The 25013-nt window shown below is 43.8% G+C and overlaps 3 protein-coding genes across 3 annotated transcripts in view; 1 reads left to right on the forward strand and 2 right to left on the reverse strand.

Annotated features, from left to right (window-relative positions):
• kcnj12b (potassium inwardly rectifying channel subfamily J member 12b) overlaps positions 1 to 25013 on the forward strand; it is a 214749-nt gene that overhangs the window by 96860 nt on the left and 92876 nt on the right. The window lies entirely within an intron of this gene.
• On the reverse strand, positions 2505 to 9516 carry LOC306935970 (GTPase KRas). Its single transcript, XM_079519353.1, has 5 exons — positions 9192 to 9516; positions 8844 to 8956; positions 6670 to 6848; positions 4323 to 4482; positions 2505 to 3829 (listed from the first exon to the last, which is right to left on the reverse strand). The coding sequence occupies exons 2-5, from the start codon at positions 8952 to 8954 to the stop codon at positions 3716 to 3718; spliced, it is 564 nt and encodes a 187-aa protein (XP_079375479.1). The 5' UTR covers positions 8955 to 8956; positions 9192 to 9516; the 3' UTR covers positions 2505 to 3715.
• slc17a7a (solute carrier family 17 member 7a) overlaps positions 16975 to 25013 on the reverse strand; it is a gene marked incomplete at both ends in the record, with an annotated part of 28102 nt that continues 20063 nt past the window's right edge. The window contains 6 exons of the mRNA XM_079520540.1: positions 16975 to 17255; positions 18723 to 18792; positions 19462 to 19589; positions 20065 to 20175; positions 22903 to 23035; positions 23460 to 23609. Of these exons, the coding sequence (XP_079376666.1) occupies positions 16975 to 17255; positions 18723 to 18792; positions 19462 to 19589; positions 20065 to 20175; positions 22903 to 23035; positions 23460 to 23609 (873 nt within the window). The remainder of the gene's footprint in view (positions 17256 to 18722; positions 18793 to 19461; positions 19590 to 20064; positions 20176 to 22902; positions 23036 to 23459; positions 23610 to 25013) is intronic.

A 25013-nucleotide genomic window follows, 5' to 3' on the forward strand; every position in this document is an offset into this window, starting at 1 on the left:
CCCTTGTTTGTGCCGAATCTGGGTTGTACATGGTTCGTTGCACTCCCTCTGGTGTTGTGGGTGTGGACTTCGTTAACATTAAGGAAGTATCTAGACAGGTACATGGGTATCTTGGTGGTGTATCGAATCTTGTGGACCAGACCCATTGCAAGATGCTGTACTCTGTCGTCGACCCTAAGCCATTCCAGCCTGTCGAAGTGGGCAGGGGTGAGGTGGGTTCTGGGGGCGAGGTCAAGTAGGAGCCTGACCAGTTTGTTTTGGGAAGTCTGGAGCCTGGTTTTAAGGGCCTTTGAGGTGCTGTGGTACCAGGAGGTGCATGCATAGTCAAAGAAACCCTGTACAAGGGCTCCTGTTAAGGTCTTCAAGGTGTTTTTGTCGACGGAAGTTGCTCAGTGCGGGCCGGGGGTTGAGCGGTGAGCCTTGCTCTGGGTCCTAGCTTTTGGACCCCTAGTGGTCCGGGACTGGTCCCCAGGTCCCCACTGCCCAGGACCCCAGAACAGTTGAGAACCAGTGAAAGGTGGCTTAATTATATGAGCAGTACTAGTGTGCAGCCACTGGGCTGCGCCCGGGGTCCAGGCAGCAGCTCTATATTAGGTCTGTCCTCTGGCCAAGTTCAAGGGCAACTAGAACTCCACCAGGGCAGGTCAGGTTGTGGCCTCCTGGTGGCGCTATAATAGGCCAATGTGAAAAGGGTGCCATTTCTTCTTACGCCTTGGATGGCAATTGGATGATTTGAGGCATTTTGTTCCAAGAATGTGTTTTGCAAAAATCCACCTGTTGGTGGTGCTATAACAGGCCAATGTGAAAAGGGTGGGATATATTCCTCAGCCTAGTAGGAAAGTAGATCTGTGAAAGTTTTCATGTAAATTACATGCTGCGTTCATGATTTGAGGGTTTTTGTTAAAAACGGGCCAATCCTGCAAACTTTGAAAGCCAATGTTAGCCAATTCGGATGGAATATGAAATATCGGAAAGATCCGACTTGAACACATGACTATAGAGATAGTGTGTAACGATTTGTGTAACTGTAACAGAGTAATATCCAAAAATGTGTTTTTCAAAAGTCGGCCTCCTGGTGGCACTATAACAGGCCGTTCTGGAAAGTTTGGGGCAGAGGTTCATCGTTGGCATCCAGGGAGTGTGCAAAATTTGGCATCATCGACCGGGTTAACGCTGCCGGAGATTAGCTGGTAACAGACGGACGGACGGACACACACACACACACACGGACGGACTCACACACAGAGTGCAAAACATACTCTCTCCCCATGCCTTCGGCCTGGTGGAGACAATGACAGAACTACTCATACTAGTTATACTTTGACTTCAATGCATTCCATCAAACCTTCGGCTCCAGTTTGCACCAGATTATTTTAGGATATTAAAAAAGTTCTTGGTCTCTGTCCTCTCCATGGACTCGGTTTCAACTTGGTCTGGCTTTAGGTGGTCACATATCGTCGCTGTCCGACAGAAACCACCTAGTAACTCCTATTTATTTTTCTATAAATTAATGCTATTTAACACCCTTTAGGTCTTTGTGTGCAGCTAACTCCATAACCTCTCCCCCTCTCATGCAAGTCATTGACAATATATAGTCACAATTTATTTGGAGTTAGGTGGTTTCTGCTCGATAGCAGATATCCTGATTATATTTTAGCTAAAATATAATGGAATGTAATAATAGGCCTATACCGTAATGTATCTCCCCTAGACAAACATGGAGTGCCTTTTTGGTTGAGTCATAGAAACATACATGACATGGAGGTTATTAGCTCCGTTTGGAACCTCATATCTACGCTTTAGCTACGAGAAGAGGTTCCATGTCAGGATATCCCTGCATCGGTAGAACGGGGGTTGAGCCGTCCAAAAACAGTGACAAAAACCCCTTTTCGCAGTATCGTTTCCAAAAAGTAAAGGTATCAGAACCAAGTTGTGCAGATGATACACTTGCCTTGGATAAAGGCACTATATAAATGCACTTAAGCATTTCAATAATAAATGCATATAAATGCACTTGCATTTATGAGGTTCCAAAAGGAGCTAGGTTATGGACTGCAGCAGTCAAATAAATATTTTGTCAATGGGGGAACCAACCACCTTTTCCTCAGTGCATAAAAGGTTTATTTTTGGACGTGCACCGTTATCGTGGGACAATGGTTATATTCTTTTCACAATTTAGGCATTTATCCAGAGATTAAAAAGTGCAACATCAGAGTAAGTGGCATGAACCGTAGTCAACAAATGACAGTAAGGTCAAGTAAAACAGTGCAAAGAAAACAGTTAAATGCTACAAAATAACTAGGATACCAGGTCAAGACAAGTTAACACATATTCAGTCCTTAGTCAAATCAAGCACAATAATTCTCTAAGCAAAACACTTCATGGTGTGGTATGGATTACTTCATTTAGTAGTCCATACCATAAGATACAAGTTCAACACTTCACTCTTCAAAAACCTTTTAGTCTTCCCGTTACGTTCAGTAGATTTTTTTTTGGGGGGGGGGGGGGGGGGGGGGGGTTTGCAATGAACACATTTGTGCTAATATAGGACAACATATTTAATGAAAAATACCTCCCGACAATGTACTACAGCTTTAAATCATACTAAAAACATGGACTGAATCACATATTGTGATGTGAGCGCAGATACTGTACAGTACAAAAAGGGCAATGGAACATTTGGCCCTGCATGGTTGACACTGCATCAAGTGAGAATAGCGTTTATATTTTTAATTCTTGGTCAAATACATTTGAAGTATTCACAAAAGCTGAGCTTCAAACTGAAATCTATGACGCCCTTAAGCCTGGTAATATTACTTTGTCATAAGACGAATAGTGAAAATGTCTGATCTACGAGCTTGCAGATCTATAATTTTTGCCCATATACTTACATGTACAAAATAGGGACAGCAGGGTTCAAGTGGTTAAAAAAAAAAGAAAAATCATTGGCACCTTCCTTTTTAATTGTTTCATTATCAAAAAAGAAAAGTATGTATCATCAGTTAAATTCACAGCATTAACGACTTAAACCCGCTAGTCAAACGGACATGAGTTACAACTACTCGGACGGCTCCCCACCCCCAACCCCCCTACACCAAATCAATTCGCCAAATATAGCAGATCTACAAGTTCACAGAGCTTGTAGATATGCAATTTTTGACGAACGTCCCCCCCAGAATAGTGATGCTGGGGTTCAAGTGTTAATGGACGCTGCCCTCTGGCATGTGGATGTAAAATACATGTGTTGGCAGCAGGAAGCGGAAGTGGAAACTCTTCAACGTGACAGAGGTGCTGTGAGAGTTATGCTGCTTTCACACTAGCTGCGACAAAGCAACAGGCTATAAGTCACTTCCAACAGAAGCCAGAGACATGATGAAGTTACAAACTAATGCCTGGTGTCAGTTTGTAGTTCATGATTTAGCTTTTTTTTCTGCTCTCCAATGACAGTGAAGCGTCAACGATTACGTTTTCGATTTCCATTCCCCACTGTTCTGTAAAATAAAGAGGAACTCATTCTTGCCATTAACCAGTTCCCTGTGCCATTTAACCCAATATCATTTACACAGTGCGGCTTGAGCAGCACTTCAACGGAAACTCAGCAGCAATGTAGCTGGCCACTCTTGGCCGTTCTGTAGATTTTGTCGCCACTAGTGTGAATATAGCTTTAGACAAGTGCTATGGCAGATGATGTATGTTGCTCTGTGTGTGTGTGGTGCTATAATAACGTGCAGCGTCTATGAGTGGTCTTCTTGCTCTTCTTGTTGCTGCGGTTGGTCTCTTTATATTTCCTAATCTCCCGTACTAATGAATAGAAGGCTTCCTCCACACCCTGAGAGAGAGAGAGAGAGAGAGAGAGAGAGAGAGAGAGAGAGAGAAAATGGAAAATAATCAAAGCACACAAACATAAGCTCCATTTCAATAATAGAAAAAAATAGCCCATCTTCAAGCTCACAACACATCACATTTCCATCAAAAAGTTTTAAAGTCATATAATAATGACATGCCTAGAATAGGGATCCCATGCCTGGAAAAAAGGGAGGGTTAAAGACTTGACACGTATGCTTTCCCGTTTTAAAAGTGTTATTTTCGATTTTTGCATTGGCTATTCAAAATTAGCAATCAACAGTTCGAAAAATCTTGAAAGTGTTGAATACCGATTTAGAAGGCATTCGTAGGGTCTTTTAAAAAAAAGTCAGTTTGATCTACAGGAAATCAATTAAAGAACATCGTTTGGTGTTGAATCGCTCGTATAAACCCTCATGCACGTGTCAGCGAGAGATGAATATATTGGGTTCTGTCGGTTAATGAACTGGGTCAGGTACCTGTCTGGTTTTGGCAGAGGTCTCCACAAAGGGAACTCCATAGCTGCGGGCCAGTTCCGATGCGACTCGCGACTCAACGCTTCGAGTACCCAGGTCGCTTTTGTTGCCCACCAGAACCATTGGCACACTGTCGCTGTCCTTTACTCTGTTAATCTGCTCTCTGTGGAAGGGAAGTGACAAGGCAAACCCTCAGCATACTGGCACATTACCTGTACTAGACCAGCGCAAAATTGGCAAAACACTAAGATTTGAATGATAATAGAACATTAATAAGTGATACCAATAAATAAGAACTTAAAGTCGGTTTCATTGATCCATGGTGGAAAACAGTGGATTGATTGATCATTAACCCATTTAGTAAGGTTGAATGTTGCTATATATATATATATATATATATATATATATATATATATATATATACACACACACACACACTGTAGATAGCAACAAGAACCCCAAGGGGTTTCCGCCCTGACTTAAAATAAACATGCTCTGAAAATGCACACGGCGCACCCAGCTGATTGGTGGGTGGGCTGCGAATGCTTTCAATATTTTCAAGTGGGCCTTGATTCAGAAAGGTTTGAGAAACACTAACCTAGACCAGTGATTCTTTTTTATTTCAAGGACCCCCAGTTTGATGCAGCATTCTCTTTTTTATCTCTGGGATTGCGTAGGTGGCCAACAGTCGTAACCAACCCCGCCGGGGGTGCATACTTAGTTTAGACTAGTCATTGGTTAGACACGGGTTAAGGTTAGGTTTAGGTGTGCTGCCCCGAGGTTAGGTTTAGGGTGAGGGTTTGAGTCAGATAGGTTGTAGTTGTAGGACTAATGGTCTAACCAACACTATCGCACAGTGGTATCAGACCAACCACAATCAGCCAGCCCTCTCACAAAACCCTTGGACCTAGAAGAACTCGAAACTGCAATGGGAAAGTTGAAACTCGGAAAAGCAGCAGGGATTGATATGACAAACTGGCAGAAATGATACAGCACCTGGGACCTAAGGCAAAGACCTAGCTCCTGGGGATGCTGAACACATGCATGGCACAGAAGACTATCCCTTCTGTCTGGAGAAAGGCCAAAGTGGTTGCAATCCCCAAACGTGGCAAAGACCCATCATCCCCAAAGAGCTACCGACCCATTTCCCTCCTCTGCATCACCTACAAGCTCTATGAGAGGCTGCTACTCCAACGCCTCATGCCACTCATAGGCACCAAGCTGACTAAAGACAAAGCTGGTTTCTGCCCTGGCCGCTCCTGTGCTGGACATCTCTACTCAACCTCACCCAACACATTGAGGATGGGTTTGAAGGAAAACAAATAACTGGAGCAGCATTCATAGATCTCTCTGCTGCCTACAACACTGTCCAACACCACACAATGGTCAGCCTGGTGACCCGTGTCAAGTCATCAAAGGCCTCCTCAACAACAGGCGCTTCTATGTCCAGTTAAATTACCAGAGGAGTAAATGGAAAGCCCAAAAGAACGGCCTTCCACAAGGTAACGTGCTCGCCCCCTTCCTTTTCAATATGTACACAAACGACCAGCCACTACCCCAAGAATGCCAGCATTTCATCTACACCGACGACCTCTGCATTACCACCCAACAAGCAGACTTCCAGAAGATTGAGTCCGTCCTAGAAAGTGCCCTCCAAGAAATGTCAAGCTACTACAATAACAACCACCTGAATCAGACGACTGTGTATTGCTCAAGATGAACGGAGAACACAGGAGATAGACATCCTTGATCCTTTGCAGGGCCAGTGGCCACATAGCACCCCCACGCAGGCTCCCATCTAGAGCCGGTTTTGTGCAGACAGTCTTGCCCCTCCAGACAACCAAACAAGCAGCAAGGGCCAACATCTGGCAAGATGAATGGCAAAGTGGCTGAACAGAGGAATAACACCAACAGAAAGCCTAGCTAGTGGCCAAGACCTTGTCTGGACAACCTGGAAGTCACTCAATGTGGAACAGGGGAGGTGCAAAAAACTGATGAAAGTCTGGAACTACACAACAGAAGACATGTGCAGCTGTGGATCAGTACAGACAATGTCGCACCTACTGGAATGTGCCAACGCCCCCCGGTGCAGTCCAGAAGACCTGGCAGAACCCAACTTGGACCCCAGGAAGACTAGCTGCTCTTCAGGTGGTAGCGAATGGGGATCCTTTCCAAATATATATTTTTTTATAATAGTTCATTGATGCAAAAGTTTGAAATAATTGACTTGTGACATTGAAGTCATATCACCCTAACTTTAACTCCAACTTGCAGCATAAAACTCACAAATGAAAAGCAGAATGTTGTTCCACTGTTCTAAGATGGTGGCTGCTTGGTAATGTACTGGCACCTGTAAAGATGGACGTCCTCAAAGGACTTGATGTTGTTGATGGCGAACACACAGAGGAAGCCCTCTCCTGTCCTCATGTACTGGTCTCTCATGGCGCTGTACTCCTCCTGGCCTGCAGTGTCCAGGATGTCCAGCAGACACGTCTCCCCGTCAATCACCACCTGTTTCCTGTACGAGTCCTGCAAACAACGCATACTGGTCAGGGTTCGATTGATTAAATATGCACATTTTCTTAACCTCTTTTAAAAAAAAATCTGCCTAACGATGATGTCACTGGAAGACGGGTTTCTGAACAGCCCACAGCCCTCCTATGAGACACAGACCGAGTAGATTTTTGGGGGGTATTTTATCATGAACATTAGTGAGAACCAATTATATGAAGATAGTTTGAAAAGTGGTGATGTGGTCCTTTAAGCCTTGTGTACTTTGTCGTACTGGACGACAAATAGCTAAAACAGCCGTTCCACAAGCTTGTGATGCAATTTGTAGATCTATTTTATGCAAAAAAAAATTATAAAAACTATAACAAGAAAGGAGACGCCAGGGTTAATGAGGATAATATATATTAAAAGGTATCAGGTATCAAAAGGCATCAGATCTACATTTTCCAAAACAAAATTAAAGTATTTAATTCAGTCTGGCCGGAAGCAGGGATAAAAATGAATGATCAAATGGACATCAAAAGCAGAGCCCTGGATTTCCCCCCAGAAAACCCTATGTATATCATTATCTACAGTACACCTCCCATCATCTTTGAGCAGGCCACCATTGGGCAGGCTAACAAAATTGTGTCTGTGTAAATGAGAGGGCCTCCCATGTACTACACCTCGACGAGTATACTGTAGGTTAATACCGTCGGAGGACGAGGTCCATGCATGGAAATATAATAGGTACAAGCCCTCTTTTGTCCCTCTGTCAATCACACTCTTTAACAGAGTCCTTGCAGAGGGCAGACAGGGTAGGCGTAGAAGGTTTTGAGGTGGTGCTGCTCTTTTTTGCACTAGGTATGTTGGCTGGGGTGTTTTATTTAAGCTACACATTCAGACCTAACAAAGGAGTTTGATGTCTCAGAAGTGGGGAATGACAGTGAGAATTCAGTCCATGACAGCAGTGGCATAATCAGTGCCAAGTCAAGTCGCAGATCCCATCTGAAAATGTGTTGTCAGGAACTCCGAGAAGAGGATATTTGTGTTAAAGGGGAAAACCACCCATTTTCAACATTTTACTATGTCATTAATATACCTTAGAGCTGTTGTGTGGAAATAATAAAAAGTCCCCCCCATTCTGTGTTTCCTAGAACTGTAATTATGAAAATAATCATTAACATGGTGAAACACATCTTGATGACATCATCAAGATGTGTTTCACCATGTTAATGATTTTTTTCAGACCTCTAGTTCTAGGAAACACAGAATGGGGGGACCTTTTTATTATTTCCACACAACAGCTCTAAGGTATATTAATGACATAGTAAAATGTTGAAAATTAGTGGAATGCCCCTTTAAGAAAAATCACACCCGTGTGAACTGAGTGGTGTAAGGTATTATATAGCCTGATCAGCTGTGGTCTGACGTAATGTCTGACGTAATGAAATCACACCCGTGTGAACTGAGTGACCATAGCAACCATGCTCATTTTTTTGGTACGAACAAACACGTGGACAAGTAAACTAACAAAGCCAGTTGTTGGAGTGGTTTACACCACTCAAAAAGCCAGTTGTTGGAGTGGTTTACACCACTCAAAAATGCAGATTATTCAAAATCTTCCAAACAAATTTCTAGAATATAAAATAGTCTGCCATTTTATTTTCTAGAAATTTGTTTGGACAACCTTGTAGATCTGCTATTTTTTTATATCCCATGTATGAACGGATAAAGTGGTTACAATTATTGTGATGCTGTATAACACATTTTGCTAGGATTTTACAGTGTAGGTGTGTAGCAAGGGGTCCCAGAGATCAAAAATAAAATCCATATATATATATATATATATATATATATATAGTATAGTGTCCATCATGGCCTAAATCCTAATATCTGTGTGCTTGAAATAAAAATGTTGAGAAACATCAGCTGTAGACACAGGGAAGAAGAAATATAAGGTGTGATCTGGCGTGTATTTCACTTGACATGACATAAAATACACAACAAACAATGTCTCTCAGACTGTGTCACCTCGATGGTAGGATCATACTCGTCAACGAAGTGATTCTGAATGAGTTGGATGGTAAGTGCACTCTTTCCCACACCTCCTGCTCCAACCACCACAAGTTTGTACTCCGTCATGCCTGAAAGAAATGAAGTGTCAGCTAAGCGACATGTTTTCACATACTGTAGACTTCAGGTCCTGATGGGTTGCCCCCATTGAGGCGCTGTCATGGCCTTAACGTTACAGAGAGTGAGTGAGTGACCCAGATTTATTTTGACTAAATCATTTAGTTAGCTGTAAAAGTGTTAATATATCTGGGTATACGCTGACAAATGACAATACAGTCAAGTCTTGCAAAGGTAAGGCAGCCTTACCTTAAACGGTGTTATAGAATGCCAATAAAAAAGAGGCCGCTAAAGATTACAAATGACAAAATGAGATTAGCTCGCTACATAGCCTGAGACGATTTCCTTGTTAAAAAAAACAAAAGAAAAAACACTTTGAAGAAACACTTGGAGTTTGAGCCCCGCGGTACTTTATCTCACAGACCTCGTGGACCAGAATATGAATATATATCTATGAAAAAGTGACTAAATTAAAGGCAGGGACAAGTTATAAATAAATTAAACTGTGGGAAACAGTCAGTCGGAGCTCTATTTGGACTCCATTGTGGTTCATTCCTTTCCGTGGGGGGAGGTCTTCACGGCAAGTCGTCCTCGGCGAACAACCAATGAAACGGCGGCAAACGTGACAGACGTCGCAACGGTGCAATCACAACAGACAAACCAAATTGTGTCCCGCCTTTAGATGGAGAGGTTGTCCAATCACACGTCATGGTCTCTGTCCAGCCCGATTCCTTCATACTTCGTCGCATTACGGTGTCGCGCGCCGAAAATTGCCGATATACAAGCTCACAGCGCGTCACGGACGCGACGCGCTGTGAGCTTGTATATCGGCTATTTTCGGCGCGCGACACCGCAGTGCAAAGAAGCACAAATTAGCAACCACCCAAATGTAAAACATCAAATTATATATATATATATAAAATACGAGCCACGCCCAAAAGGAACGGGCATTGTGTGAGTTTTAAACCAATTAAAAATACCATACCAGAGACTAGTGACGTCGATGAAAAGAGCGCATTCACGTATGATTGGCTGATACGGATGGATTATTTCGGAAAACAGTTGTGTTTGGAACTACACAGTGAAAATGGGAAAGATACGATTCTATATATATATATATATATATATATATATATATTTATATATTCAACATAGCTGGATGCAATCCTACCTGGAGGCACCCTGGGCAAGACCTACGCTGAAAAGACTATCAGCGGAAGTGGCGGAAGTGTTGCGTGTAAGATAACTACGTCACGCGGTGCGGCTGTGTTTACTAGTCCCCACCATAGAGTATATATATAATAGAGACTGAACTGGCGCGAAGCTCCGCCCCCCCAGCTATTCATGTCAGTGGAAGTTGCTCAGTGGCGTTTTGAAGCACCCGGAAGACTGCCGGAAGTACCGTCTGAGAACGTCTACTTCCGCATTTGACCACCAAATTTTGGTGGTCAAATGCGGAAGTGCAACCGAGCGCTCAATGTTAAAGCCCAGCTGCACGGGGTTTCCCGGTCATGAATCCACGGGTTCGCCTGTAGTCCCTCCTCCTACCACTAGGGAGGAGAGCTTCAACGTTGGAAAGCCTGCCTGCCCCCTTGGTCCCCACCCAATGATCATTTCAGCGGGAATACATTTTCGGGAACACAACGCTGCGATTGGTCAAAAAACTTTAACTTCCGGGGGCCTTTCGATAGCTTCTCTGCCTTAGGTTGTGACCAGGCTCTTCTTTTTCGCAGTTAAGTGAGCCTGGGACCGAGGCTAACCTGGAGGGGAGAGAACAGATGGTGGAGGTGAACGGAACACTGTCCCCCCCCTCCCAGTGAGCTGTGGCGTTCCACAAGGAAGCATTTCAATAAGCATTGAAAAGACCCTCAGCTCTGAACAAACTATCCTTACACCTGGGAAAAACTGAATCCATTCTCTTTCCGGTGATAAAATGGCCACCAACGTAATCAAAAAAGTCAATCAAAGAACAAGATTCCTTTACAGGATCTCCTCACTGGTCAACAAAAACACCTTGAAGACCTTAACAGGAGCCCTTGTACAAGGTTTATTTGACTATACTATGCATGCACCTCTTGGTACCACAGCACCTCAAAGGCCCTCAAAACAAGGCTCCAGACCTCCCAAAACAAACTGGTCAGGCTCCTACTTGGCCTCACCCCCCGAACCCACCTCACCCCTGCCCACTTTGACAGGCTGGAATGGCTTAGGGTCGACGACAGAGTACAGCATCTTGTAATGGGTCTGGTCCACAAGATTCGATACACCACCAAGATACCCATGTACCTGTCTAAATACTTCCTTAATGTTAACGAAGTCCACACCCACAACACCAGAGGGAGTGCAACAAACCATGTACAACCCAGATTCGGCACAAACAAGGGACTGCATTCTTTTCGCTCCTATGCCACCAAAATGTGGAACGCCCTACCAACAGTCATTAAGACATGTGAATCCCTTGACTCCTTCAAAACCGCTCTCAAAGGGCACCTACGGAAGGCTGCAATTCGAAACTGGCCCCCGTAAAATCTGAATCTAACGTGGACCCTGATGGGTCCATTTGGTTCCATTTGTACAAATTAACATTGATTTTACAATATTAATTGGGGGTCCCAGAGATAGAAATGCCATTTAATGGGGGTCCGTAGACTAATGCATGTCAAACTGGAGGTCCTTGAAATAAAACAGGTTGAGAATCACTGCTATAGAGCCGTAAAAGTCTTCTCTTATGGGGGTCCCTGCAGGCATGTCTTTTCAAATGGGGGTCCGTGGGCTAAACAATGTCAATTTGGGGGTCCTTGACATGAAAAAGTTTGGGAACCAGTGGGCTATGTTATGTCAAAACATACCGCAACATTCACCCAAATTATATGAACTCCAAAACAGTTTAGTTTTGAACAATATGGGTGAATGTTTGCCTCGTCTCTTTTTGGAGATGCCAGCAGGCAGCTGCCCCCCATTTTGGCACTGCTTCTTCGCTTTTATAATATGCAGGAGCACAACCCACTGACCCAGTGACTTTATGAGTCTTCAATGGTGGACAGAGATGGCAGGGGGGGACGGGGGTATCGGAACCTGAACATACTGATCAACTGTTTTCTGCTTTTATATAGCCTATGGTTTACTATACAACACCCTCAGAATTAAATTGAGGATTTTGCTGTGTACTATTGCCAGGAGTTGTCCTTCGCTGTTTCTCTGCCTTTAAGCCTGAATACCGGTATATATTATAAACCTGTGCGACGTGTGTAGCATTGTGTGGAAGCGGGTATTGAACCTGGGCCTCCCACTCGCCAGACCAACGCGCAGTCGTGTCAATAGGGCTGAGCCCGATTGGCAGGGCTGTTGCGGGCTGGGTATTGGCTGGGGGCTACAATGCATGCGTGCGTGCGTACATGTGGGTGGTACACAATACATACACTTTTTTATCAGCTTGCAGAGCTGATCAATGATCAGACTTTCTAGTATAGTCACGTGGTCTAGTAGCCATGTAGTGGCGAGATTTCCATGATTGGCTGGCCTCTAAGCCAATGGGAGACTAGCCCTATACGGCCAATGGGCTATTTCTGGCAGCTGACGGCTGATTTCACCGAGTATAAATATAATAGAGAAGTCACCGAGGCGAAAAAGACTATAGTGACCGAATTTGGTATTGCAGCTCGAGCCAGCATTATGCATTGCGCACGTTCACGTATGGGCCGATAACACATGAACGCTCTGTTTCATACGTGAATGTGCAAAATGATAGTCAACGGCACGGCGCGTTCACGCATAGAGTATATAAAAGGATAGAGACTGAACTGGCGCGAAGCTCTGCCCCCCCAGCTATTCATGTCAGTGGAAGTTGCTCAGTGGCGTTTTGAAGCACCCGGAAGACTGCCGGAAGTACCGTCTCAGAACGTCTACTTCCGCATTTGACCACCACATTTTGGTGGTCAAATGCGGAAGTGCAACCGAGCGCTCAATGTTAAAGCCCAGCTGCACGGGGTTTCCCGGTCATGAATCCACGGGTCCGCCTGTAGTCCCTCCTCCTACCACTAGGGCCCAGTGCTTCAACGTTGAATAGCCTCACTGGCCCTTGGGGCGTTCACGTCTGGCCCATAAGCAATCCCAGAATGCACTGTTTCCAACCCGGAAGAACTCCTCATGCAAGTGGATGAGAGGAGAAATCCGGTGACGTCTCTATTAATGTATATTCTAAGATTTCACCCTTCTGCTGGGACACTAAGCCCCACGGCCAATGGGACACTAAGCCCACTCTCCTCTCCCCCACCGCACCATGACTAGAGACTGCAAACGCAACTAGTACAGAAAGCCCCACTAAGGTACAATATGCAAGAGAATGGAATGCAAGCTGATATATAATGACTTGAGTAATTTCTTGTTTCATCATACACCCAATATATATCTTTACTATAGGCCTATTTACTTTCATTGATTGGTCTGTACTGTAACACACACACACACACACACACACACACACGCGCGCGCACACACACATACACAATACGTTATGCTCCTCCCTCTGTATGTCCTGTGGTTTGTCCTGCGTAATGTTCTGTCGTCCCTGACGCTCATGTTTCCCCCTCACTCTCCCACAGAGTGCATCTGCTCTCCTCTCTAATCTTTGCCTAAAATCACTGAGATAATCCTGTGTCCATCTGTCATCATGAGACTGAGCGCAGAGAGAGAGTGAGAGAGAATTGCCATTGTGCCTGAAAGAGGCAATTCTACAAATGCCTTCTTAAAATCAGTACTCAAACTTTTTCATAAATTTGAATACACAGTTGTTTAAATTATTTTATTTCACATATACATCTTTTATACATAGATTCCACATTTGTACTCTTTTATACGTGTATTTACTTTTATTATTTTTTTCTTTTCCTTACATGTATTCCCCACAGGTAATCGAACGTTTCATCATAAGACATAGGGAAACAACACTGGACATGTATGAAAACAGAAGAGATTCAAAACACAAACCAATACAACACTTAAAAAAGAAGTAGAACATGTTCACAGGAGTCGTCATTCATGATTGTTGAGATGTCTGGCATTCCAGTTCCTTGGTCTTTAACTACTTACGCCCTATTAACAATCAAAAAAATATTCGACCTATAGTTATTAGCTCACAACACCTACATGTAGCATATCACCATGATCGTGATCTGCTTGTAGATGAGCTATTTTTCAAAATGTTTAAAATTATTTCAAATCTTTTGACATTTTTGAAGAATTTGGCTATAATCACATGCCCAAAATAGGGAAGTCAGGGCGAACGTGTGCCAACATTCGACAGTGACTCGCAGAATGGAATTAGTTACAGTAAATGACCATAAGCCATCAGACATTGTTTTATAAAATAAAAATGTGCCAACATTATGCTTACAAATACACAACTTCAGATTCTCACACACGCATGCACGCACGCACGCAAGGGTCGCAAGCACGCACATACACACACAAGGGGGGGGCTGGAGACTGCATGTGTGCGTCAAAGGGTGAAAGGGGAGGGGGGCACTGCACTGCTGTGCTCCACAATCTATTATTAAAACATGCTCACCGCACAATGTTTCAGCACCTGCACCCAACACACACACACACACACACACACACACACACACACACACACACACACACACACACACACACACACACACACACACACACACACACACACACACACACACACACAGAGACAGACACTTTCTCTCTCTAACAACCTCTGACCGACCAACTCATACATGACTGACATTCAGGGAGACGCTACACTGAAACAGCACAGATAGGGAACGAGGAGCTTGTGCTACAGGAGGTACAATGACAATGCCAACAGGAGAGTGATGAGCCAATCGCAGAGAATCCAATTAATTCAGCCTCAGCTATACTTAGTTGCGTGCCGGTGTCGTGCTCAGTAAATAGCAGATCTACAAGCTCACAACGCGCCATGAATGTGACCCGTTGTGAGCTTGTAGATCTGCTATATACGGCATGCAACACCAATGTGCAAATGCACTCAACTGCCTTGGAATATTATGCAGCAATAAAATCCTCAATGTTTGTTTAAGTCTGTGAGTGTATGCTACAAATCGAACCATTCCATTTGGTTACATTTTGTACACTTTGAATTACAAATGGATAATTAACACTGAGGACTTTCTACCACATCCAATACTGTGAACCACTCCAACCCTATATCAGTGGTTCTTTAACTTTTAAATCCAATCTACAAGCTTACAACGCAACATGTTGTGTTTATCGCACACGTGTACACACGACAAGCTCACTGTGTGTTGTATCCATATAGATATGTTATTTTGGCAGATATCTTCGCCTATTAGTGACATGACTAAAATAGGCTTTTATGTGGTTAGGTATCACACTTGACTCCTTCTGGACCACCTCTCCAAAGGGAGAGTTCAGATCAAATGGAAAGCCACAATCGCCAGACGATTACTCACAATATGTGCATTGTGACCCACAGCCCAGGATGGACATGACCTAGTTAGGTCAAACCCAGGTGAGATTTACCGAGACAACAGACCACATGTCGTGCACCGTTGTGCACATGTCTGCGTGTGCAGCTATGCACACTTGCACACACCAAATAAATCCCCCCTCCCAGTCCCCACATACACACACAAAAGCTAAATGAGTTTGCTTCATATTAAAAAAGACTACACTTCAAGAGTACTCAATACTTCATCTATCAAGTTGATTTAGTCATTTTGGCAAAAGGCTCAAAACACACATACAGTATCTGATTTAATTGTCCTCTCACGCTGAGCATTGAAAACATGTTGCCAATCAAATGATCCGTATGGAATGTCAGTGCAATGTCGGTGCATGTGGTGGAGGTTAAGGTGAAGTGGATGCAGCAACACCCAGTTGGGTGGAACTAGACTATTCACAGTAATACATTTTACTTTTACTTTTTTTTCTGAATTTGTTCAATAAGTAAAAAATAAAGTAATTAGTGATAAAGGAAAACAAATAATTTCTTAATAAAAAAAAAGTGGTCCATTTGTTGAATTAGTTTAGGTTTAAAATGTGTCCAAAATGTTAAAATGTTACAAACAAGATCCCATACCTTCTTATCCACCACATCAGTACATGTTGCTGTATTAAACATAAAATATAGCCAGTGGCTTGAAAGTTTATTTACAGGAATGTGTCTTTGTGTTCACTGTACTCTTTTTCTCTCTCTCTCTCGCACTCTCTAGCTCTCTCTCTCTCTCACACACACACACACACACACACACACACACACACACACACACACACACGCACACACGTATGTACGCACACAGCTTTTTTTTAGTTGTTGAACGCACTTTATACACAGCAGACAGCACCATACGTCATGATGTGAGTGGTTACTTGGGGGAGTGGGGGATTTAAAGGGAATACCCTTATGCAGACAGCACTATGCAATAATAGATCATAGGTCAGCCAAGGTTGTGTAGTTGTTCAGCGCACAGCAATGCATTCTAGCTAAGATGCGCCTCTTGAGTGGACACTGTTACCTATTCGTTCCCTTGGCCCTCGTTGTCGATCTCATAAAGTTCACTTGAGTTTTTCAGAGTAATGGAATGGCACTTAAGATGGCATTCCCCGAAGCGAAGCCATCAGACAGAGAGTGTGTTAAACGACTAATGAAACACACCCACATAGGGAATCTCCTCTGAAATGTACTTCCATGACAAACATCACTCCTGAGTTGACCTATCACAAATGACTCAGGAGGAGGAAGAATTCTGGGAGATGATCTTGGACTGTCGAATATATATATATATGTACATTAACTACTGTATTACCTACACACACACACACACACACACACACACACACACACACACACACACACACACACGCAAACAATTAATCAGATTAAGATCCATACGAATCCCCATGTGCAGTTGTAAATACTGTACCGAAGCACACAAGAGTTCCATTCAGTGTTGCGTCGACCCCTCCTCCATGCCATGTTTATCCTTCTCTCCTCTTTAAGTTGAAATGCCTTCATCCTCTATGTCAGCTCCCTCTCTGACCCCCCCTCGTGCCGGTAAGAGTTGTGTCCGGGCTGCACATACTCTTCTGTCTTGTCCCAGTCCGTCACCCATCCTGCCCCAGCCCCGCCGGCCCCATTGGCACCGGCCACCGGTTGGCTCATGGCCCCGTACTGCCCGCCCCCGCGGTACATCTCCTCCGTTTCATTGGCCAATTCATCCTCATCGATGATGCCGCACTTCTCCTCGCTGGTGTCCTCTATGTCCGCCCACGGTTGCTTCTCCCCGGAGGCAAAGATTCCTATAGCAACAGAAAAACAACACAACATATTGCTACCTCGTATGGGGCCCACAGTCATTTGGAAGCATGGGGCTTTTTGGATGCCTCGCAATACACCAGAACCCTCTAAAATACTTTTTCACACTGAAAAGAAAAACGCATAAAGGTTGTATAGCTCTGTCAACCAGTTTCCATTGGCGCAGCCATTGCTGAGGTGTAATCAGCACTGATTAGCTACACCTGGCCAACAGGGCACTGCTCCATGTATGCAGAGCCCTGTTGGCCAGGTGTAGCTAATCAGTGCGGATTATACCACAGCAATGGCTGCGCCCAGGGTACCCCTCTGTGGATTCAACTGCGGATGTCATTATCATGTCAGGGTCAGTATCATGCCACTATTAGCTCAGTATCATTGTTAGTATCATGGTCAGTAGTGTCATGTCATCAGTATCATGTAAGTATCATGGTCAGTATATCATTGGCAGTATTCCAGTATATCATGGTCAGTATCATGTCAGTAGGGATGTCAGGCCCTGTCACTCACAGCCCTGTCACGGGGCTGTCAGGCACATCCAGTGGCGTGAGAGGGGCCTGATGTGACAGGGCCTGTGAAAGGGCCATACAAGGTCTCTGCCTGACAGGACAATATATAAACTGCTTTGAGTGCTTCCTCCTCTTTTCATTTTAGAGAGGGAGTTGATATAATTTATTTATATAGGAGTAGAGACAAGACACAAGGGCAGAGCAAGAGGAGACATGTGATGGGAGGTAGACTCAAACTAGTGTGCTTGTGAGAGCATATGGTCAGTATACTAACTAGCTGCACAGTGCAGCCTGCACTACCAGACTATGGGTTTAGAATTCAGTTAATGGCTGTCTATTTCCAAACTGTCCCACAGTTCAAACAGACAGCTCAAACTATTTTCAACAGTCTAAAATCAGTCAAACCAGTCAAACAATTAAATCAATCACAATATTTAGTTTCTACTACTATGACCAACCTTTGCCAGTGGCACATACTTCCAAGCAATAGTTTATAAATAGATTGCTCCAAGCAATATTGCTCACTATAGTATAGGGGTATAGGCTTTAACATACAGTAGTACTATGACTCAGACCTCTTCCATAAACCTACTCTGTCACGGAACCTGCGGTCCACAGACTTGGACCTCCTCTGTTCCCAAAACAAACAAGCAAACCTTGGGGGACAGATCCTGAAGGATCTGTCCCCCAAGGTTTGCTTGTTTGGAGCAGCCACAGTGCAGCCACAGTGTGGCTGCTCCCACCCTGTGGAACTCTCTCCCAATGGAGATTGGCCATTATCCAACATTGAAAACACATCTATTCTCTCAGGCTTATGGCGAATAGTTGTTTGTTGTTTTGTTTCGTAACCCAGAGATACCTTTTAAGGTGAAAATACGTTATTTTGTCGAGCAACATATCCCATGTCACTACTAGAGCATAAATCAGGCTTTATATTGTACTTACCATAGAAAATCACTCCCCCATAGTGAACAACGGAGGCGATGAGGAAGACATACTTCCACTCCTCACGTGTCTGAAAATGAGGAAAACAGGCTAACAACAGGCTCAATCATGGACAATTGGATTTTATCAAATGTCATGGCCGGAGCGACTAAATTCAACAGTTATGGAAAAACACACCTGTGTGAACTGAGTGGTGCAAGGTCTTATATAGCCTGATCAGCTGTGGTCTGACGTAATGTCAGTGACCATAGCAACCATGCTCGTTTTTTGGTTGCTAACCATAGCAACCATGCTCGTTTTTTTGGTACGAACAAACACGGGTACAAAGCCAGTTGTTGGAGTGGTTTGCACCACTCAAAAACGGTGTGAGCCAACAATTGTTCATATTTACTTATAAAAGGTATGATACTCATATGTCAGCTATGACTATAGGTGTGGTTTGGACAAGGGGAAAACTAATACTAATACACTCCAATTAGCATGCATCGTTTATCAAAGATACATGGGTTTACCTTCCAGCTAGACCCTGAGATATGCTTACTGGGTAACCTTTACACGTTTAAATCTCAGTAGTACTAGTAACCATGCTATATTTCTCACAGAACCTTATGTTAATTGCACAGTTTAGATTCATCATTGTTTCTTTTGTAATTGTGTGTTTTTATATTGCTATTCATTTCATTTCATTCAAGTTCAAGATGCAAAAGTACGTTTGCATTTTGGAACGGAGCTGAGGTACCTTGTGTTTTGTCATGGCTCCGACTATGAGAGGGCACACCATTCCAGATAGTGTTCCCACTCCATTGGAGATGCCCATCAGGATGCTGGCATAGCGAGGGGCGATGTCTAAATGATTGACGTTGAACCCTGAGTGAAAGAACGATAGAACTGCATTGTGACTAGTTCTATGATGACAGGCTGTCAGGCTCAGTGGGTTAACCACTAATCTTCATAGAGCCACACAGATGAATGGTTATAAGCCATAGAGCCAAAGCCTGTGTGTAATATAAAACACAATGGAAAGGGCCCTGTTCAAGGGTTTAACAACTGTGGTGAAGTGGAATTTGTGTCAATATCAGAACAAATATATATACTGTACATACATTAATATTGTTTCTGCCAGTTTTAGAGTAATATTAGTTGGAATAATGTTCCAGTTGCATTTCTAATTATAGTCAGGGATCAGGGACATCCTCTGTCAAATTAAACCAAACTAAATTCACTCTAGGATAAAAATAAATTTAAGTCCATTTATTAAAATGGTCTCAAGTTTCAATCTATGCAAAAACATAATATTCATTATTATGAAACTGTCTTTGGGTTTGGTTGTTAAACTCCTTACCTGAGATAGCAAACCCACTAAAGCCCACAGCAAGGACCAAGAAGGAAATGGCAACACCCTTTGTGTGAGAGAAACCCACCACCAGCAGTAGAGTGGCCTCCATTCCAAATCCTGAAAGACATTTAGAAAGTAAATATCAGAAAAGCTTAGAACTCTCCTCGCTGGGCACTCGTCGACTTCGTTCCTGGCGGCCAGAACAGCTACTATTATATATCTCCCCCTCCCATTGTCAGATTCGATGTGTTTACATGCATATGGGGGGTGGCAGTGGCTCAGGGATAGAGTGGCCGGATGGGAACTGCAAGGTTCCCAGTTCGAACCCGGGCTCCCCCAGAGTTAGTGTCGAAGTGTCCTTGAGCAAGACTCTGAACCCTTAATTGCTCCTGATGTGCAGGTTGGTGCCTTGCATGGTTTCCTCAGTCCATCGGTGTGTGAATGTGTGCGTGAATAGGTGAATGTAATGCACAATCTATGTAAAGTGCCTTGGATATTCACCATTTACCATAATATGTTAATACTAATAAACTATTATTTAATCATAAGAATAAAATAGATTCATAATAAAATAAAGTTGATTTATAAATGTCTTACAGTAGCTCTGGCAGCAGCGTTATTGTTTATAATCAAACGCTCAAAATGCAAGTCTTTAAAGTGATTGCCTTATAAACCTTCAGAGTGGCAAATCAGACAGCGAACTTAAGAAAAGGTCAAAGGCAGCTCTGTTCAGTTTAAATTTAAAAAACACAGGTGACCAACTGTAACAAGCTTCTACACAAGGGGCTCCATTTTTGTCTCATCTTTCTAAAGCCACTATTTGGGGATTTAGGAGTGGGGAAAGGGTGTTCCCCCACTAAAGTTGGTATTTTGGTTACCTGTCTAAATCCCTTAAACACCTCCATTACCCGTTATATTATGCATTATGGTTTGGGCGTTACAATCATTAAACCAAATTTAACCAATCACCAGTCTTGGCTTTAAGAGATCCCTTTAAGAGATCCCTTATCAGTTGCCCGTTAGTGCTATATTGCTTCATAGCCGCTGCCCTGAAGTCTCACTGCTGCAGCCACATCGCGCACAAATAACTTATTTGACTATACAATTATATAAACCCAATGGACGTGGCGGGCACTCGACTTCTGCTGATTATAGGAAAATTACAAAGAGATAGGAGAATAAGGAGAGATAAGTCATCTCCATTGAGGCGCGCGCGGCGTGCCGTGCACCGCTACCGAACTAATTTGGCACGGCTTACGGGTGCTTTTAAACTCCACTATCGACTTCCCAAATGTATGTGACCAAAATAGCAATTTAGGGGAAAGCGTGCCAACACGCCCATGACCACACCTCTAGGCGCAAATACCGGTGTCGGCAAAAAATATAGCGGGTGACGCGGGACGAAAATACCATTAAGGGACAGAGAAAGCTCCTATATTCGTAATTTTCGGACAGCGGCTGAATTGCGGGCCGCGCTGCGGGTAAAGCCTGCGACAAAATTGGAGCCCAAGGTGTTTCGGCCAGGAGGCCTTCATCAGGGTCCACTAGCTCTTAATGCAAGTTTCTGAATTCAGTAGCTGGTTGTCTAAAAGCGGAAAGGTGTTGACCACATTTTTGATATATGTGCTAGCTTCCTCCTGCCAAATGAGATTATAGCTCTCCCTCACCCCCTTCACCTAGCTATATGTCAAATAATAATAATAATAATATCTTCAAGTTCATTCTATTGCCATTTTCTTTTATTATTTAATGTTTATTATACGTTTTTCATCATTGTCTCCAGGGTTGGGGTAAAAAAAAAAACTTTTTGAAAAAATTGGGGAATAAAGTAAATTTAATTTCAGAACAGCAGATGTAACCGCAAAGATTTAATTTATGGCGCACCCCAGTGCCTCACCAGGTAGAGTGCATATCTTATAAAGGCTCAGTCCTTGCTGCAGCCGGCCCACGTTTGAATCTGACTGCATGTCCTTCCCTCTCTTCCCCCCTGCTATTTCCTGTGTCTCTCCACAGGGGACACTCTGCCCCTCTGGCTGGGCAACCTTTTCTTTAATTACATATTTAAAATCACACCCGTGTGAAGTGTGGACCGTGGACCCGGCCTCTGCCTGTATCTCTTTCCCTGTCTATCGCTCTTCTATTCTTTCCTCCTATTCCCCCTCTACCCCCCCCCCCCCCCCCCCCTCTCCCCCGACACGGTCGAGGCAGATGGCCGCCCACCCTAGAGTTGGGTTCTGCCTGACGTTTCTTCCTAAAGGGGAGTTTTTCATTACCATTGTCGCAATATTGCTTGCTCTGGGTGGATCTTTGTTGGTTTGTAAAGTGTCTTGAGACAACTTGTTGACACTTTAATAAAATTGAATTGAATTGAAGTGAGGGGCGCTCTTATCATTGTACATCAATATGTCTATTTGCTCAGACACTATGATGTAAAATTGTCCATTCATTGTCAAAGGGAATTTAATGACAGTGGCCTTGTGGAGTGTCCATCCTAAAACTGGGAGGTTGGGGTTCGATCCCCGGCCGGGTCATACCAAAGACTGTAAAAATGGGACCCACTGCCTCCCTGCTTGGCACTCAGCATCAATTTGGGGGGTCAAATCAACTAATCAAAATGATTCCCGAGCACGGCTCCTTGGCTGCGGCTCACCGCTCCAAGAGATGGGTCAAATGCGGAGAACAAATTTCACTGCGGTAACATGTGTGACAAATCGTACGACTTTGACAAAGTTTCTGCACACACACCAAAAGCTGGATATAGGAAGGGCTAGTGCCACTCAAAATCCACTTTTCTAGTATTTCCCTCGCCTCTGATCGACCGCCCTGTCTCTTCTGCCCTCTCACCTCCACAGTTCATCATCTTCCTGACGTTGGTGGTGGACATCAGGTTGTGGGTTCTCAGATAGTCTGCCAACTGTCCACCAATGGGCACAATGATGGTCATCACCAGATGGGGCAAGGCTGACACAGCGCCCACCTATGAGAGAGAGAGAGAGAGAGAGAGAGAGAGAGAGAGGTGGAGGTGTTAAAGAAGCCCCAGTGACCTCTCCCCATTGTTCCTCATCCCTTGCCTATCCAGGGGGAAAAAAGTAAACGAAGAAACACACATCCAACCCAACACAGACTACGGCAGCAAAGGTGAGACAAACTTTGCTTCTGCCTGCAGTTTTGATATCAAGTATGTTGAAGTGGTCGAAAGTGTGTGTGAGTTCATACAGCAGATTTTCAAATGTGAACATAAGAGAATCAAATGTACGGCATAGAGTGTTAGAGTGTAGCAAGGCATTGCCGAGGAATAGCATATCATTCTATCTAACTTGTAGTACACATGACAATGATGACATAGCATTATGCACATACATTAACATTATTCTGTAGGCAGGCCAATACTGTAGTCTCACCTTGCTGATCTCAAAACCAAAGACTTCCTCAAAGTAGGCTGGCTGGCTGATGAGCAGCAGGTAGAAAGTCCAGCTCCTGCAGAAGTTGGCTACAATGATGGCATACACCGGCATGGAGGTGAAGAAGTGCTTCCATGGGGTTTTGAATTTCTGACACCAAGAGGAATAGGATATGATTGAGATTCACTCACAGATGTTACAATGACACTGCTAAACACTAGAGGCAGGTGACTCTCTCTCTCTGTGTGTGTGTGTGTGTGTGTGTGTGTGTGTGTGTGTGTGTGTGTGTGTGTGTGTGTGTGTGTGTGTGTGTGTGTGTGTGTGTGTGTGTGAGTGCGTGCGTGCGTGCGTGCGTGCGTGCGTGCGTGCGTGCGTGCGTGCGTGCGTGCGTGCGAGTGAGTCAGTGAGAGAGAGAGAGAGAGAGAAATGCTCCACTGTCAAATGTGTAAATGCATGCATATGCTTAAACAATTTGTCATTAATCATCGATCAATGCATAAATGTTTTGATTACATTACTGACACATTTTCTGATACAATCTGAACATGATCCTTTCCTGAATACCCCAAAGTCACTGTTCACTGTCCATGCTCTGGTGCCCACTGCCCTAGTGGCCCCTAGTGGCAGAATGGCTATAGTCCACAGTGGTGGAAAGTAACTGAGGACATTTACTTAAGTACTGTACTAAGTACAATTTTGAGGTATTTGTACTTTACTTTTTACTTTTACATCAACTCACTGGCCTTGGAACGCCTCGGGACCCCAGACCCCAGGAGGATTATACTAATGTTGCTCTGGAGAGAGAAATCTGGAGCTCTCTGGTGGAGCTGTTGCCCCTGGGCCCTGCGACCCTTTTTTTCACGCCCGTGTACAGTGTAGCCTTCCATTTCTGTCTCCACAACATAGAGTGCTGACTTAGCATTATGGAAAAACTGGAGTTTTACTTCAAAGCAAATGTATAATTTTTTTTAGTGCCATGATTTTCTTCCACCCTATTGTTATATAAGGAAGGAGAATTATTTCAAAAACATGTACAGTATTTATTAAAATTTAGTTTTTATGAACTGAAGCCACACCCACAGCTGTTGTTGTATGATAAAGGGGGAGGGGCTGACAGTGTGATGTCATATATTACAGGTTTTTTTCATTGGCACGTTTGATTGTCAAGGTTTCAGCCTCCAGGAAGAAACCCTAAATACAAAGGGAAGACATCATTGCACATAAAAACCACACCAAGGGGTCTAATGAAGTCTTGTGGCAGCGGTGGCCGAACGGATTGCGGAGCCAGTTCGAATCAGCGGTCGCCAGTTCGAATCAGCGGTCCGACACGTTAAAATTACCACCGCTGAAGTGCCCTTGAGCAAGGCATTGAACCACTACCATAAAATGTTCTATGAGCAGGGCCTGGCTGGAAACAAGTTCTTGAGCTTAGCCCAGATACCCTGGGTAAATATAGTAACTTTGCTTTGCTTTGCTTTTGTCTTAAACACATGAAAAATTGGAGTACAAAAATCACAGCACTCCATCTTTAATGAATTTTCTTTACAAAGTACT

The sequence above is a fragment of the Electrona antarctica genome, assembly GCF_951216825.1.
Source record: "Electrona antarctica genome assembly, chromosome: 14".
NCBI lineage: Eukaryota > Metazoa > Chordata > Actinopteri > Myctophiformes > Myctophidae > Electrona > Electrona antarctica.

What these genes read in the sequence shown, in the direction of transcription:
- LOC306935970 (XM_079519353.1), bottom strand. Translation starts at nt 8,954, where the DNA reads ATGACGGAGTACAAACTTGTGGTGGTTGGAGCAGGAGGTGTGGGAAAG. An exon ending in AGTATGATCCTACCATCGAG is followed by an intron (nt 6,849 to 8,843) that starts GTGACACAGTCT and finishes CGTTGTTTGCAG; the next exon opens with GACTCGTACAGGAAACAGGT. An exon ending in GAGGACGTCCATCTTTACAG is followed by an intron (nt 4,483 to 6,669) that starts GTGCCAGTACAT and finishes TCCCTTCCACAG; the next exon opens with AGAGCAGATTAACAGAGTAA.